Source organism: Artemia sp. Qi Xiang Cuo, chromosome 16 (genome assembly GCF_049724085.1).
Source record: "Artemia sp. Qi Xiang Cuo chromosome 16, ASM4972408v1, whole genome shotgun sequence".
Classification (NCBI taxonomy): domain Eukaryota; kingdom Metazoa; phylum Arthropoda; class Branchiopoda; order Anostraca; family Artemiidae; genus Artemia; species Artemia sp. Qi Xiang Cuo.
This window is the reverse complement of record NC_142809.1, coordinates 52,464,751-52,480,638: the sequence shown is the minus strand read 5'-3', so window position 1 is coordinate 52,480,638 and position 15,888 is coordinate 52,464,751. Positions and strand designations below refer to the sequence as shown.

The 15,888-nt window shown below is 34.0% G+C and overlaps 1 protein-coding gene across 1 annotated transcript in view; it reads right to left on the bottom strand.

Moving 5' to 3' along the window:
• Positions 1-1,077: 1,077 nt before the first annotated feature.
• Positions 1,078-15,888, bottom strand: part of LOC148943082 (KAT8 regulatory NSL complex subunit 2-like) — a 45,025-nt gene continuing 30,214 nt past the window's right edge. The window contains exons 3-5 of the mRNA XM_089102633.1: positions 12,886-13,049; positions 6,821-6,951; positions 1,078-1,491 (exon numbers count right to left, since the gene is read on the bottom strand). Of these exons, the coding sequence (XP_088958759.1) occupies positions 1,180-1,491; positions 6,821-6,951; positions 12,886-13,049 (607 nt within the window). The 3' untranslated portion in view covers positions 1,078-1,179. The remainder of the gene's footprint in view (positions 1,492-6,820; positions 6,952-12,885; positions 13,050-15,888) is intronic.

The following is a 15,888-nucleotide window of genomic DNA, read 5'->3' as shown; positions in this document are numbered from 1 at the left end:
AAGTTTGGTAGTGAGCACTTGCATTGCCAGATTTTCGCCATTTCTTTTCGTCATTTCTGATTTCTTGGGGGTGGGGTTCTAGGGGCCTCAATTCACGAGAATTTAAAAAGGAGGGGGGGGGCAAATTAATCTTTCGCGGGAGAAGAGACAAATCTATAATTTTTTTAATGAAAACACCAAAAAAATTTAAATTTAAGTACCGTATTCAGGGGCTTGTTTATCTCAATGGCTAAAGTATGAAAACTGTTTTTTAAAACCAATTAATTAGCTTTAATCCATTATATAACTAACTAGTCAAATTCGACAACGCTTTTCGAATTGTGAAAATTCTTACATTAAAACGCTGTTGGTTCTCACACATTCATTGGAAGGCTGCACCTTTTTATGGTTTTTGGTGTCAGGTGTTTTTAGCAAAATTTTTACTTCCGTTTCTTATTTTCTTAATTTGGTACCCGTTACTACTGTATAACTGCATACAGGTTTTTTTTTCAATAAAATTAAACCCTGATTTTTCCGAATTTTTTAAGATATCAGATTTCAACAATCGGATTTTTTTTTCACTCCTCGGATTTTTGACATTTTAATGGAGAAAAGAGTACTTGCATACTATCAATTGAACTATTTCAAATTTCTTAAGCAAAACTGAAATTGAGATACTAATTTCAGTTAAAAGAAGCGGCAGTTCTGGCCTCTCTTGCGCCCGGGGTAACATCTTGATTATACCCCCCCCCCCGTCTCCCACAAAATTTGCAGGCCAAATTAAAAAAAATATATATTTATTAAAAAGTTTTTTTTTAATTTATTAATTAAATAATAATTTTTTTTATTATTTAACTTGTTTAATTATTATTAATTAATCAATAATTTATTAATTATTTTCATTTGTTAACTGCCCCTCTATTTTATTGATAAAATTATTAACCGTTAGATTATTTGTTTGAAATTTTGCACTTGTTTGAATTTTTTCAAATTTTCCTAAAATTTCTGCACCCGGGGAAAGCGCCCCCTCTGTCCCTCCCCTACAACCATCTTTGGTTAATATCTCTGTATTAAAAAAAAGGACACGAAATAGAAAATTAAATAACGTTTACTTAGTATATAATGTAGCAGATATGAAAAAAATGGGGAATATTATGACAACATAGTTTTGCTGACGCCCAATACGTCTCCAATTTCAATTCATGTCTGTACACTTCTTATTTCACTTTCTGCACCAGAACGTGCATCTTGTTCATCAACATCCGTTGCTGCACAATGAAAATCACATACAGGGGTAGCAGATAAACTAAAAACGGGGGTAAGGCATTCTTCCTTGCCCATGCTATCAATGGCGGCAGTACAACCTCGAAATAAAACTTGCTCTTTGTCCTTCAAAATATGTTTGAAACAAAATTTACTAAGGGGTATAACCTGCTGTTGGCATTTCAGCTTTCCTTCACTGTAAGTGCAGCGCATAACAGGCTGCGCCTTAAAATTTGATCCTTCCGTTACCTAAAAAAAATATATATATATATATATATATATATCTATATATATATATATATCAGATTCAATGGTGCAGCGCATGTGCAATCGTAAAATGTAGCGCATGTTCAAGCGTAAATGCAGCGCATGTGCAGCACATGATAGGCTGAGTCTTAAAATTTGATCCTTCCGTTACCTAGCATATAAAAATGTCTCCGAGATTCAATAGTGCAGCACATGTACAAGCTTAAGTGCAGCACATGGCAGGCTGCGCCTTAAAATCTTATCATTCCGTTACCTAGAAAACAGAAATACACATGATTTCTAATAGCGTAGTTTCTACTTTTGTAAAGTTTTTTTGGTAACCCCCCCCCCCCCCCGAAACAATTCTGGATACGGCCTTGTTTCGGATATAAATATCTGACAGGACCAGAAATTTTCCGCTTTACCTGGGATCTCAGATATACCAGGTGCTTCGTGCATAAGGTGAATTATTTCAATAAAGGGTAGTATTGTACCACTTGAAGAAAGAATGCAGTTTTTTTAGGGGGGGGGGTTACGTCAGGGAGGGGTCCATATTTTGGTCTGATGTGTGAGGATAATGAGGATCTAGAGTGCTTTTTGTGCAATCTAAGAAAATGTGAAGGATTTGAGGGAGGTAACATTTGAGATTAGGAATAATCTCCAACCTCAAGAATAATAATAATTTCCAACCGGATACAAGAAATGTGGAGAAATACGCCCATGTGGCGATCCATCACACACAGTTTTTGGAGAATGGATGATCGGTAGGATAAGGGAATATGATTTTGAAGAGACAAGCATATATATATAATGGGAGTAGACGTGTTGTAGTGAAGTTTTTTTTATGTTTTTATTTTGTGACCGAAGCCAAAGTGGCTCAACACTCCATATATTATACAACTCATAGCTTTGATAATGCGTGCAAGGGTCGATTTTGAAGCTGTAATTATTCTAATTATTCCATCGATTTAAATATTTGATTCATAACAAAATGAAAAACAATGATGGGGTCCTTTGACAGACATTTGAAAAAAACCCACTTGTTTTTATTTATTTAGTCTCTGTTCACATTCAAGGTTATCCTAAACATGAGAATGCTACCGCTCCTTGAAATACCCATTCTTTACGCTAAAGTTGCTTTTAATTATATATATATATATATATATATATATATATATATATATATATATATATATATATATATATATATATATATATATATATATATATATATATATATATAACAGCAGTTTTGGACCCGTCCCAAAGTGCTTTTTTTTTAGATATCCTAATTTTTCCATTGACTATTCTGAAAAAAACGGCTGGGCAAAGGGAACAGGGAACCACTGTACACAAATATTTTCATAATTTAGCTTTAGTTCAATTTAAAATGGTGCCAGAGCAAAACCATCCTATTCGACCGGAGGCAAGACTTAAATGCAATTTTCCAAAATGTAGCATCATATTCATCAATCCAGCTTGTGGTTCTCACTTTCCATAAAACAACTGATATCTGAGGCATACAGATAAAAAAGAAAAAAAAGGGACAAAACCGAAAGTATCAATCCTCTGCAACACAATATAAAACAATAGGTATTTATCAAATGAAAGGAAAATTCGGCGATGAGCCTCAAAATGAGCTAAAACTGAGCACGACCAATGTGAGCAAATGAGCAAAAAATAAAATGAGCATATGAGCATATAATTTTGAAGAAAATTTTTTACTTGTGTTAAACAAAAATTTACTTTTACTCAGTCCTTCAAGGATGAACGCTATAGAGTGTAAATCTTAGCTTAAATAGCGGTGGGTTATGGGGGGGGGGGTAACGTTCCTCCTTTTTTATGATTATTTCAGTTAGTCTTAATTTGTATCTTCACCTTTTACTTTAATTTGCAATACAGTTTTTTTACTATGCAATATTTATCAAGGACGAAAATAAATGAGCCAATAACAACTTTTTCGATACTTTGGTTGTTAGGGGTTAAATCGTGCATGGGTAAATTATTTGAGTAGGGGCATATGGAGAGGAGGGGTTTCAGTCCCGTGTTTCTAGCTTCTCCAAAGGTTAATTTATGGCTCATGATTGCACCCCCTCCTCCTTGGGGCTGTAACAATCGTCATCAAGGCTCGTAAATTGACTGCAGAGACCAAGCAAGTACAAGAGGGAGGAGCCAAGGAAAAGGCTTTTCAAGCTCGCCCTCCCCCCAAAAAAATTACATTTCTCAATTTCTTGAAAAGTTTCGCATACTTAGACACCTCAAAAACAAATCCAAATTTTAGCCTATAGAATCTGAACTTCTGAAGGGTTTTGCTCTCATTTTAAGTTTCTGCAGTGGAATTAACAAAACCTCAGTTTCAAATTCAGAAGACTGGTGAGCCCTCAATGTGGTTATAATAGTGTAGAGATAAGAATAATGATTTGGTGTATTGCTTCAGCCAGTGCCAGTGGATTTATACATTAAGAGAAAGTAATGTGAGGCATTTTGAGTTGCTGATTCAGAGTGTGCTGCTGCTACTGCTGTCTCAAAAAGTACGCAACAGTTGCTGTTGCTGTCTTAAAGAGTAGCAGAGCAATAGTTGTAGAATAGTAGAGCACAATTCATTGGTAGAGCGCAATAGCACAATTCATTGGTTGCGCTTGTAGTGGTCACAGATTTCGCTGCAGCAGTCTTAAAGAGTATGATGCAGATGTTGCTGCTGTCTTAAAGAATATGTCACCGCAATTCGTTTGTAGGATAGCAGAGCACAATTCATTGGTAGCACAACTGTAATTATTCCATTAACTTTAATATTTGACTCATGCTAAATAAAAAGAAACATGACAACTCTGGTCAAACTTTAACACAAAAATGGGGGGGGGGCGGGTTAGTGAAAGTCCTCATTTGGCGTATTTTCTGTTCGTTTGTAAGTATACCGTGACGCTTTACTTTCATTAAGAGAAGATCATTCGAAACCCTAAACACCTTTTATGCTAACATTTTATTTTTTTTTCAAAATTAACCTTTATTTTTAATTCAAAATTAAATTTAGGCGTTTCCTTACCAAAACAAAATACTCCAAAATATGAAATAGGCTGTCACATTCCTCAACTCTCACTCTTTACCCTAAATCACACATTTGTAGAGTAGCAGGATATCCAAAATACATGTTTATTCAAAAAAGATCTTATTTTTTTAAGTTAAGTGTTATTTTAACTTTAATATAATGGAGATCACTGTTCCTTGTTCATTTGATTTTCAATATTTTTGTGTACATAGCCTTTTTTGGCATTCAATACATACTATTTTTACTAAAACTTTTACCAGGTTATTAATTGTGCAGCTTTTGAGACACTGCTTTACTTTGAGCACAAGGCTGACTAATCACTTTAACTAATTGAATCAATAGATTAACTTTGAAACTCTAAGTAATTGGACCAATATTTTATAGTAATTATTTTGAACTAATATTTTAGCGCTATGAGTGCACTAGCTACAAAGACTGTTAGATGAACGCATACGAAAGGCCGTGGCGCATACTCTTTTTTGAGGAATGGAGACCCCCCCCCCCTAGACACAAAATTAGTCACCTTGTAATATTTTTAATTATTAAATAAAAATAGTTTAAAAAATGTGTTTTAAATAACGACATTTAAACAATAAAATTTTGAAAAACATATAAATAAAAATTGAAAATTATTTGTTGTCCCATGGACCGATCTTAGGATTATTCATTCCTGAATACCATGATTTTGTGAGGTTTTTCATTTGGTTCTTTCAAAATTACGAAGCTTTTAAGGTAGCATCAAATTTTCTTTAGTGAATTAGCCAGAACAGTGGCGGTTCTGGCCTCTCTTGCGCCCGGGGCAAAATCTTGGTTACCCCCCCCCCCTGTCTCCAAAAAAATTTTCAGACCAAATTAAAAAAAAAAATGAATTAAATAGATTATTTCAATTTATTAATTAATCATTAATTTTTTATTTATAATTTGAACTATTTAATTATTATTAATTATCTTAATTTGATTATTTTAATTACTATTATTATATTTTTTAATAGTCAATTAATTAATTGTTTTCATTTATTAACTGCCTCCTCTATTTTATTAAATTTTTAAAATTTCAAAATGATTATAACTATTAGAGTATTTGCTTGAAATTTTGTGCCCCCTAAAATTTCTCCGCCCGGGGCAAGTGCCCCCTCTTTCCCTCCCCTAAAACCGCTTTGCCTTCAAACGAAGACTTCATCTCCTTAAGATGTTCAGTGCCATATTTCTTTAGTTCAATTTTTGCTGACTTTTCATCCCCGTTTTTTTATTTTTAAATTTGGCGCCAGCCACTACCGAAAACTGCTTAACTGCATACACAAGTCTTTTTCATTAAAAGTTCAATTTCCAATTTTTTATATTTGATTAAAATATGCATGGTTGTGCAAGTTTCCGCTAGTCAATTCCAGCAGTCACATTTCTTTTTCATTGTCCTTGGTACATTATGAAATGATATCAGTTGAAAAATTATGGTTGCGTAAAACATTCTAACAAAAAAAAAAACTAACTAGCAACTAAACTAACAAAAAAAAATAATCTACTATTAAACCAAGTTAGAGAATTTCAGATAACGTGACTACCCAGTACATGCAAAAAAGCAAATTTTGAACAATAATTAAAATAAAATTGTCGCTCATAAGAAAAACACCAAAATTATTTTCAAATTTATCAAAAAAGATATGTTCCAAAATCATATATTTTTAATTGTGAATAAGGTAAAAGTTTAATTGAAAGTTTAATAAGAGGAAAAGTTTAATATGAGAAAAAACAGTTACAGACGTACATTGACTGTTATATCTACAGCGCCATCCATTTTTGTCAAAATTTAGTGCAGACAGAAGCCTTCGGATAGTAGATAATGTTTCGTATTTTTAATATGTGGCTTTAATCTATATTTTTATTGCGAATAACCTTCGATCTAACACCTAGAATGAAATTGAAGGGATATTTAGAGCCACTCTCTCCCCAGGGATCTCTCCCCAGCGTTTTTATATCTCCCAAGGGAGAGATAAAAACGGTGGCAAGTTCGTTTTATCCAACTATTTTTCAACTTTTCCAGTGAGGGTTCTTCAGACAAGTTACAGGAGGTAATCCCTCTCCCCCTTGTATGCAGGTATACGCATTGAAAACTTCTTCCCTAGATTACAAAAAATGGAACTTCAGTTCGTTCAATTCTATCCTTCACCCCCAGTAAGTACAAGCATGACCATTAAGTATATTGTGTATTAAGATTGAACCACGAAACAAAACGGTTTTACTACCCTTCACCCCCAATAAGTGGAGGTAGAATTATTGCTTTTATATTACCTTGAGTCTTTTCTCCTGAGCTTGTAAGAAGAGAAGGTTCTCTTTTCCAAAGACCCTGTGGTATCGAAGGTGATGACGTAACTTTTTCAAGTTCTTTCTTTCACTGGGAATATCTTTCAATTTTCCAAAACCTGGAATTTAAACAGAGAGTGATTTTAACTGTATTTTCAGTTGCTAAATTCGTTAAGTCCATAAAACAAACTACAGAATAGAAAGAAATTAAACGACAGAAAAAAAACGAAAAACGACAGAAAAGATATAAATTAAACGACAGAAATAAAACTAAAAACGACAGAAAAGAAAGAAATGAAACGACAGAAATAAAACTACAGAAAATAAAGAAATTAAACGACACAAATAAAACGACAAACGACAGAAAAGAAATAAATCAAACGACAGAAATAAAACCAAAAACGACAGAAAAGAAAGAAATGAAACGACAGAAATAAAACGACAAACGACAGAAAAGAAATGAAAAGTGAGAGGAAATGATTTGTTAGTTTTGACTGTCAAAGCTTTAAATATCCAATCATAAACACATGTATTTGAGTTGTGTTTTCAGAATTGTTTGTGTTGGCTTATTGGTTAAATGTGTTTGTTGTGTTAAGAGTTTGTGCTTTCAGAATTGTTTGTGTTGGCTTATTGGTTAAATGTGTTTGTTGTGTTAAGAGTTTGTGTTTTCAGAATTGTTTGTGTTGGCTTATTGGTTAAATGTGTTTGCTGTGTTTGAGTTTGTGTTTTCTTATAAATGTTTTTGTTGTGTTCGAGGGTTTTCAGAATTATTCGTATTTGCTTGTTGGCAAGTTGTGTTTCAGTGTTCAGAATTGTGTGCCAGCTAATTGGTTAAAATAACTTCTAAAAAAATATTCGTTCCTTTAATCCTTTTAAAAATACAATTAAATATATGAATATAAATAACTAGCCAGAGGACTAGAGAATGAATTCTTTGCCCCCCCAATCACAAAACTCTGTCTCCTCCTACTCCCCTTTCCCCCAAAAAAGAAGTTCTAACTCGATCCTCGAGGTGTGAGGCAAAAGAGGATACACTTCTCAAACTGCACATAAAAAGTGTTACCTTTCCATTAATTAATTAAAAAAAAAAAAAAACTTTCCGAAAAAGAAGTTGGAAAGTAAAAAGCCATATTAAATCAGCAGAAATAAATTCCTACAATGTTTCAAACTCAAAACGTCCAGAAATTACTATTGAGGCATAAATGAAACCAAAAACGAACATAAATCAAATAAACCATCCTAGAAAACAAAAATACCACAGATACTAGTATAAATGAATAAATGAATCTTAAAACGAGTATAACTTAAGTTGAATGTACAAATCAAGCTTTAAACGAACAAAAATCACTACAAAACAGAGTTACTGTCTCCTTTCCTATCCGCTATAGTCTAAAATCATAATGCGTCATTTGCGTTTTATTGAAAACTGTATGTGTCTTGAACATTCCCTGTAAAGAACTAATAAAATTAAACTGAATATTGGATATATGATGATGTTAATATTGCTATAAGGTCAGCAGTTCAAGGTTTTACTTCAATGTAATTTTTTTTTCAATTTTGTAAGCACAAAAGAAAATATTAGTAATGTAATTCGTTTTCAGTACCTTCGGGCTATTTTGAACAAATTGGCTATCTCAAAATTGCCCTCCGATTGCTTTTCACTCTTAAAAAGGGAATAATAATTTTCGATTTCAAATCGAATGATCCTCCTTTGAAGTTTATACGACCACCCCTTCCATTAAAACCTTATATGTTAACAATGGGCAACTTGCATAACTTATAGCCCTTGCCCTGAGGGTTATGGGTTTTTTGTCAACCCCGGAGGCATATTTATTTGATTTTTAGACTATTTTGAACAAAATGGATATCTCAAAATTTATATCGAATGCATTTGGGGAAATGGAGGGGGCTTCTTGCTCTCCGATTCACTTTTACTCTTAAAAAGGGCACTAGAACTTCCAAATTGCGATCGACCCCCCCCCCCCCTCTGAAGCTTATACAACTATCCCTTCTCCACGAAGTGCCTCTGGAAAAAAAAAAAAAAACACTGAAGTCACATGGCCTTTACTATAGGCAACGCTGTAGCGTTGCCTCTGATAAACTTATTGACTGCAATTAGTCTCTATAATGATATATAGTTGCTTTCCTTTAGAAAAAAAAACATGTTCTCTTATGAACACCTAGAAACTAACTGATCCGATACCCTCAAGTCGAGAAAACTACTCACAGTTGAGCATCCCCTCAGTGTTCGGATTGGCTATTGGCTGACTGAATCTAGCCGACACATCTTAGTTTAATATTAAGTAAGATTAAAAAAAAAATAAGTACTTCCAAGCTAAAACCTCAATAAATCTAAAAACTGTGGTTTTAATTTGTCATCAAAACAGCTAAAAAATAGACTGATATGAGGGAAGTATAATGTTACAAGAATCAGTAAAAGAAAAAAAAATCTCTTTAAAAAAAAGATTAAGAAAATCGCTTACTTACCACTTCATTTTTCCTGCTTGGTGGCGTTATTTCATTGGCCAATTAAGATTGAGCAGTCATTAAGAACTCCTATTTATTAGCCAGATTATACTATCCCTGCTAGTTTACAAGGAGTGGCGTTATTAAAATTTTCGGATGTCTTTCAAAATTGAGCACAAATAAAATTGAAGATTTATCATAATACTTATTTAAAAGATTTTGTGGGCTAAATATTTTTATTTTGTCATTCTGGGGTTGCTAATTAATCCTTTTTTGAAGATAATTGAACTTCCATTAATAAATAATAAAGGGCTTTGAATCTGAAATCTTAAATTTTTTTAATTTAGTTATCAATTTGTCTTAAGACCAGCTCAAAAAGGACATGATGAGAAAAAAGATGCAATATAACATCAACATATTGATCTACATAATCTACATATTAAAGCGCCATCACACTAGCTCAAAAAGGAACTTAATGAGAAAAAAGTGCAATGTGACAAAATCTACATATTAAAACGCCACAAATGTGCCATTTAGACTGCAGTGTTTTAGAACATTTTGTCTAAGAGTCAACGTCTTTACACTAAGTAGCTTCAGTTTTAACTTAGTAACTACATTCATAAGTAAATAACTGTCTTCAGTCAAACTAAGTAGTTTCAATCATAGCATCTAAAGTTCTAAGAACTTATATTCACAGTTGCCAAAACTAAGTTATTCCAGTCTTAACTAGGTAGCTTCAGTCAAAGCAGCTTCAATTTCTAAGAGCTTAGATTCATAGTCCTTCAAACTAAATAACTTCAGTCCTAACTTAGTAACTCAAGTAACTAAGTAACTTAAGTCAGAGAAACTTCACTTCTAAGAACTTAGATTCACGGCTAGTAAAACTAGGTAACTTCAGTCTTAACTAAGGAAGTTACGTAACTTCAGTCAGAGCAACTTCAGTTTCTAAGAACTTGGATTCACAGTCCTTCAAACTATGTAACTTTATTCTTAATTTAGTAACTTAAGTAACTAAAGTCGAAGCAAATTTTGTTCTAAGAACTTCGATTCACAGTCCTTCAAAATAAGTAACTTTAGTCTTTACTAAGTAACTTAATTAACTAAAGTCAATTAAGTAGCTACAGTCATAAGTAACTAAGGAAATTCTCTCGTAAGTAACAAAGTAATTTCAGTTCTAAAAACTTAATTTTACAGTACTTCAAACTAAGTAACTTCTGTCTTAGCAAGGTAACTTCAATAAGAGAAAACTACAGTTTTAAGAACTTATATTCGCCTTCCTTCAAACTTGACAAGCGTAACTTCAGTTTTAACTATGTAACTTCAGTCAACTCAGTAACTACATTCATAAGTAACTAAGTAGCTTCAGTTAAACTAAATAACTTCCGTTGTAGCAACTTCAGTTCTAAGAAATTATATTCACAGTTGTCCAAACTAAGTAAATTCAGTCAAAACGACTCAGTATCAAAGAACTTATATTCATAATCCTTCAAACTAAGCAATTTTAGTCTTTACTAAGTAACTTAAGTAACTAAAGTCAATTAAGTAACTACAGTCATAAGTAACTAAGTAACTTCAGTTCTAAAACCTTAGATTTTACAATACATCAAACTAAGAAAAAACTGTCTTAACAAAGTAACTTCAATCAAAGCAACCACAGTACTAAGTAACTTCAGTCAACTAAGTGACTACATTCATAATCAACTAAGTAACTTAAGTCAACTAAGTGACGACATTCATAATTAAGTAAGTAACTTGAGTCAACTAAGTGACTACATTCATAATTAACTAACTAGCTTCAGTCAAACTAAAATAAATCAGTCATAGCAACTTCAGTTCTAAGAACTTATCTTCACGACTGTTCAAACTAAGTAAGGTCAGTCTTAATAAAGCAACTTAAGTAACGACGTAACTTTACTCATAAGTAACTAAGCAGCTTCAGTGTTTACTAAGAAACTTAAGTAACTGAAGTCAACTAAGTAACTAAGCAACTTCACTTGTAAGTAACTAAGTAAATTCAGTTCTCAAACATAGATTTACAATGCTTCAAACTAAGCAACTTACAGTCATTTGATTTAAGTGAGGGCTTTTCAGTGCTTCAATCAGCTTTCTCCCAGCTTTTTCGAAATTTCTTATACCCACTTTTCCCTCTCTGAGAGTTAGTATAGTTATGAGGTTAGAAAATTACACTTTTGATATCGCGGACGAGTTTGCTTTATGCAGATACCATAGTAGTTTTGGTATTGCTTATATCATAGCTGCATATTTCACATGGACCACTCTTCATAGATACATTTAGTAGTAAATTGACCGTTTTGTAGTAAGACCATTGTGTCTCCGATAGAATTTTTTCCCCGGGGCCGTTGTATAGAATGGATAGTCATAAATTATTTTGGAAGGGCCATTTTGATTCCAAATTCTGAAAACTATAAAACTATGAACCTCTTGGATTCAGAAACCAGTGGTTACAGTTAGTATAACGCTTATTGGAAGTTAATCAGAAAAACTATAAACCTCTTGGATTCAGGAACCGATAGTTACAGTTAGTATAACGCTTAATGGAAGCTTATCAGAAAAACTATAAACCTCTTGGATTCAGGAACCAGTGGTTACAGTTAGTATAACGCTTAATGAAAGTTAATCAGAAAAACAATAAACCTCTTAAATTCAGGAGGCACTCGTAACAGTTAAATTTAACACTTAAAGGAGGTTTATTAGAAAATGATAAATCTCTTGGATTCAGGAATCACAGGTTACGGTAAATGTAACAACTTAATGGATGTTTTCAGAAAATGATGCCTCTTGGCTTCAGGGACAACTGGTTATAGTTAATGTGAATTGGTTACAGAAACAGGCTGAAACCTAGGGTCCTATTGCTTACACATTTCGTAAGAAAACAATTTTTGGTCACGAAAGCAAATTGAGGTCCAACAGTACTACCCGTTATACATTTTGTAAGAATATAGGTCTCATCCGTGTTGACACAAACCTCTATAACATCACACCTCTGGAAGAATCCCTCTATAAAAAGATCAACTACCTGAATACTTTTTCCTGTTTCTCCTTGCTTCCTTTGTTCTTGTTGGTACATTTTCTTTATTGATTTGTCCTGTTTACTGATGTAATTGTGTCGATAACGAAAGGTCCTGACATTAATTTTTGGTGTTTTATTTTTCAAAATTAGTCAGCTTATTTTCAATTCTATTCAAACAATTTATTCTTATTAATTTACCTCTTCAGATAGGATACATTCAGGGACGGAATTTACTATGTGGCATTGAGGGGAATAACTGCCCCCTCCCGACCTCAGTTTCCCCCCCCCCCCACCAGACTCCATTTTGCCCCAACTGAAATCTAGTTTCTTCAAAAATCTTTTCAAAACTAAGATAAGCATGCATAATTCAAGCATCCAGAGAAACAGGTCATTTTTCTTTAGTAAATCATTTGCCTTTATGGTATTATTTGGCTGATTCTTCATTTTCACTTGATTTGGGAAAATTGGCTCCAACCTCCGCCTCCCTAGGATTTTGACAAAATTACGCCACTGGATATATTGAGGAGCTAGAAAGAGCAAGCAGAAGCCCCCTTACCTGGCAACTCCTTTTCTTTTTTCACAGAATGCAAATACATCCTTCTTTGTTCCCGTAAACAATGGTTTAATCTACTAAACTGCTTCACATATTGTGATTGGAGTCTGATCAGCCTTTCTTTGGTGCGAGTTACCACTTCTTCCACAGTGTATACGCCAGCATTTCTAAAAAGGAATAAAAAAGACAAAGATGACTTGTACTGCTGTGTTGGCCTCGGGTATGTTTGGCTACAATGAATTGTTATTAGTGGCAAATAATTCAAATCTGTGACCATGTCCATGGTTCCAAGATTATTCTGCATCAATTTTATATTTCTAGCTTCATTAATTTTGACAACAGACAAAAAAGTCCGCATTAGGTTTGAGAACAGAAAAAAAAGTCTACGCTTTTTATTCCTTAATTTTGAGAACAGACAAAGAAGTCCACATTAATTTTGAGAACAGAAAAAAAATTCAAGCTTTGTATTCAAAAATTTTGAGAACAGATACAGAAGTCCACATTAATTTTGAGAACGACAAAAATCCAACGCTTTTTATTCCTTAATTTTGAAAACAAACAAAAAGGTCCACACGGAAAAAAACACAACCGTTTGATTTTCGTCATATTCCGAATAAGTTTTGAATTAATATGTTGAATATGAGAGCATTCACATTCATATGCACTTAAAGAGTGACTTTCATCAATTTTTTCCAGTGATGACTAAAATGATACACAACCAAATCTGTGGTTAGAAGACTTGCGACAAGGAGCATGACCAATCAAATAGGAAGTATTGAAAAAGATATCAAAATTACAATGGAATGAAGGAACGCATTTTTTTCGCGCTGCTCAAAAAACAAATAAGGAAAATTATTCCTGAGATTGCCAATCATCTCCCAAGAGGACAAAATCCTACAAAAATCATGAATTTCTGAAGGATACCCAGGAAGAAAGGATTGAATTTTATGCCAGAATTTCTAGATGTAATTCGAACTGTTGATTTACCCCCCCCCCCCTCCAGACTTAAAAACAAAAAGTATGCTAATGTGTAATTCGAGAATCACGTATATACAAGCCTGCTGCATGCCAGGTGTCAGAGACCAATAAAAGCTTGGTCTCCTGGTACCAGAGCCGTTCCTCGGGGGGGGGGGAGGAGGGCAACCCCACCAGCTGCCCAGGCACCGCGGATGGGGGGGGGCTATGGCTGCGATATTGCCCACTTTGATCAAATTTTTCACTTTGATTTGGCTTTTTCCGCTTAAAACTGAAATATAAGTAGTTGCAAAAACATGCATCCAATTCTACAATAAATAATAAGCTTAGTTATTTCTTATTCAGCACAAGTTTATTTTCACCAGCCCATTTCAAAATTCGACGGTATGCATGGGAAATATTTACGTGAAGCTCATTTAAAGATTTATCGCATGCAAAAGCAGCTCTGTCACCAGCAAACTCTATATATAGAGAGGACAAAGCTGTAACATAACACAGGTCATTAATATAAAGAGGAAATAAAAGAGGCCCCATAATTGGACCCTGAGGGAAACCAAACGATAACGATAGTGGAAGGAAAGACGAAGCAGAATTATTAGCTAGAGTTGCTTGTGTTCTCTCAGAAAGATATAATTTTACTAGATACGCCTTTTCATGACTACTACTACTACTACTACTAACAACTCACCGCAGCACCAAGCCGCCTGAGGCCAACGCAGCTAAGCACGGTCCTCCTCCATCCCAATCTATTCTAAGCCTCCCTTTTTACACCCTCCCATGAAGTTCTCATTTCCTTTAAATCTTTCTTTATGACGTCCTCCTACCCCAGACAAGGACGACCTGCTTTCCGTTTAGCCCTAGACGGTTGGTTGAAAAGAACAATATTCGGCAATCTGTCATCCTTCATCCGGACAACGTGCCCAAGCCATCTCAACCTTTCTTTCATTATAGCCCTAGAGAGCGATATTGAACCATATTTTTCGTAGAGCTTACTGTTGGAAATACGGTCAGTCAGCTAGGTACCCAAAACAATCCTTAGGCAATTTCTCTGGAAAACATCTAACAAATCTTTATCCGCTTTTTGAAGCACCCATGCTTCAGAAGCATATTTGATACTGTCATTACTGTAGCTTCTAATCTTGGTTTGCAGACTTATCTTCCTATTCTTCCGAACTTTTTTTAGTTGTGAAAAAACACCTTGAGCCTTGGCTATTCTACTTTTAACATCTTCAGTGCCCCCACCATTTTTACTAATAATACTACCAAGGTAAGTGAAGCTGCCCACTTGATCAATCTTTCATTACCCAACATCACCTTTTCATCTTCACTTATTCCTAGCTATAGTGACTTAGTCTTTTTAACATTAATTTTTCAAACCTATTCTAGCACCCTGAACTCACAAAACCTCTAAAATTTCATTCATTTTGCTCATACTTTCCTCTAGGATGCTTAAATCATCAGCATAATCTAAGTCCAGGAGACTTTTTCCTCCCCATTTGATTCCGTGGTCTCCCATTGCCTTTCCTGTGATCCATAAAACAAAATTACATATCCTGGAGCCTTATTGATCCCTCTGATCAATTCGACTCTTAAAAACCAAAACATGTTATCAAAACATTAAAAATCAAAACATGTAAGGTGCGTACTGTATTGTAGCCTACAAATAAAAAAGCGTATAAAACGCGCGGTTTCCAGTGAGAATCAGTACCTAATGCGTTTGGTACTGAATCTCGGGGTTGTAGGATATCCAACAACCGGGCGGTGTTATTTGGTAAAACACACACATGACAAACCCGGAAGGAAAGGCCCCAGATAGGTGCTTTTAAAATATTTCCAGTCGACGACAGCAATATGTTCTAAATAAGGCCCTAAGAAAGAAAACTTCTAGGGAATTATTTCAATTTAAAATTACTTCGAATATTCTGTTTTTTTTTGGGTTTTTTTGCGGAGCGTTACTTAACGTATATACGACAATTGGGCAGCCAACCAAGAATTTACTAAATCGCAAAAATCAAATATAATTATTACAAA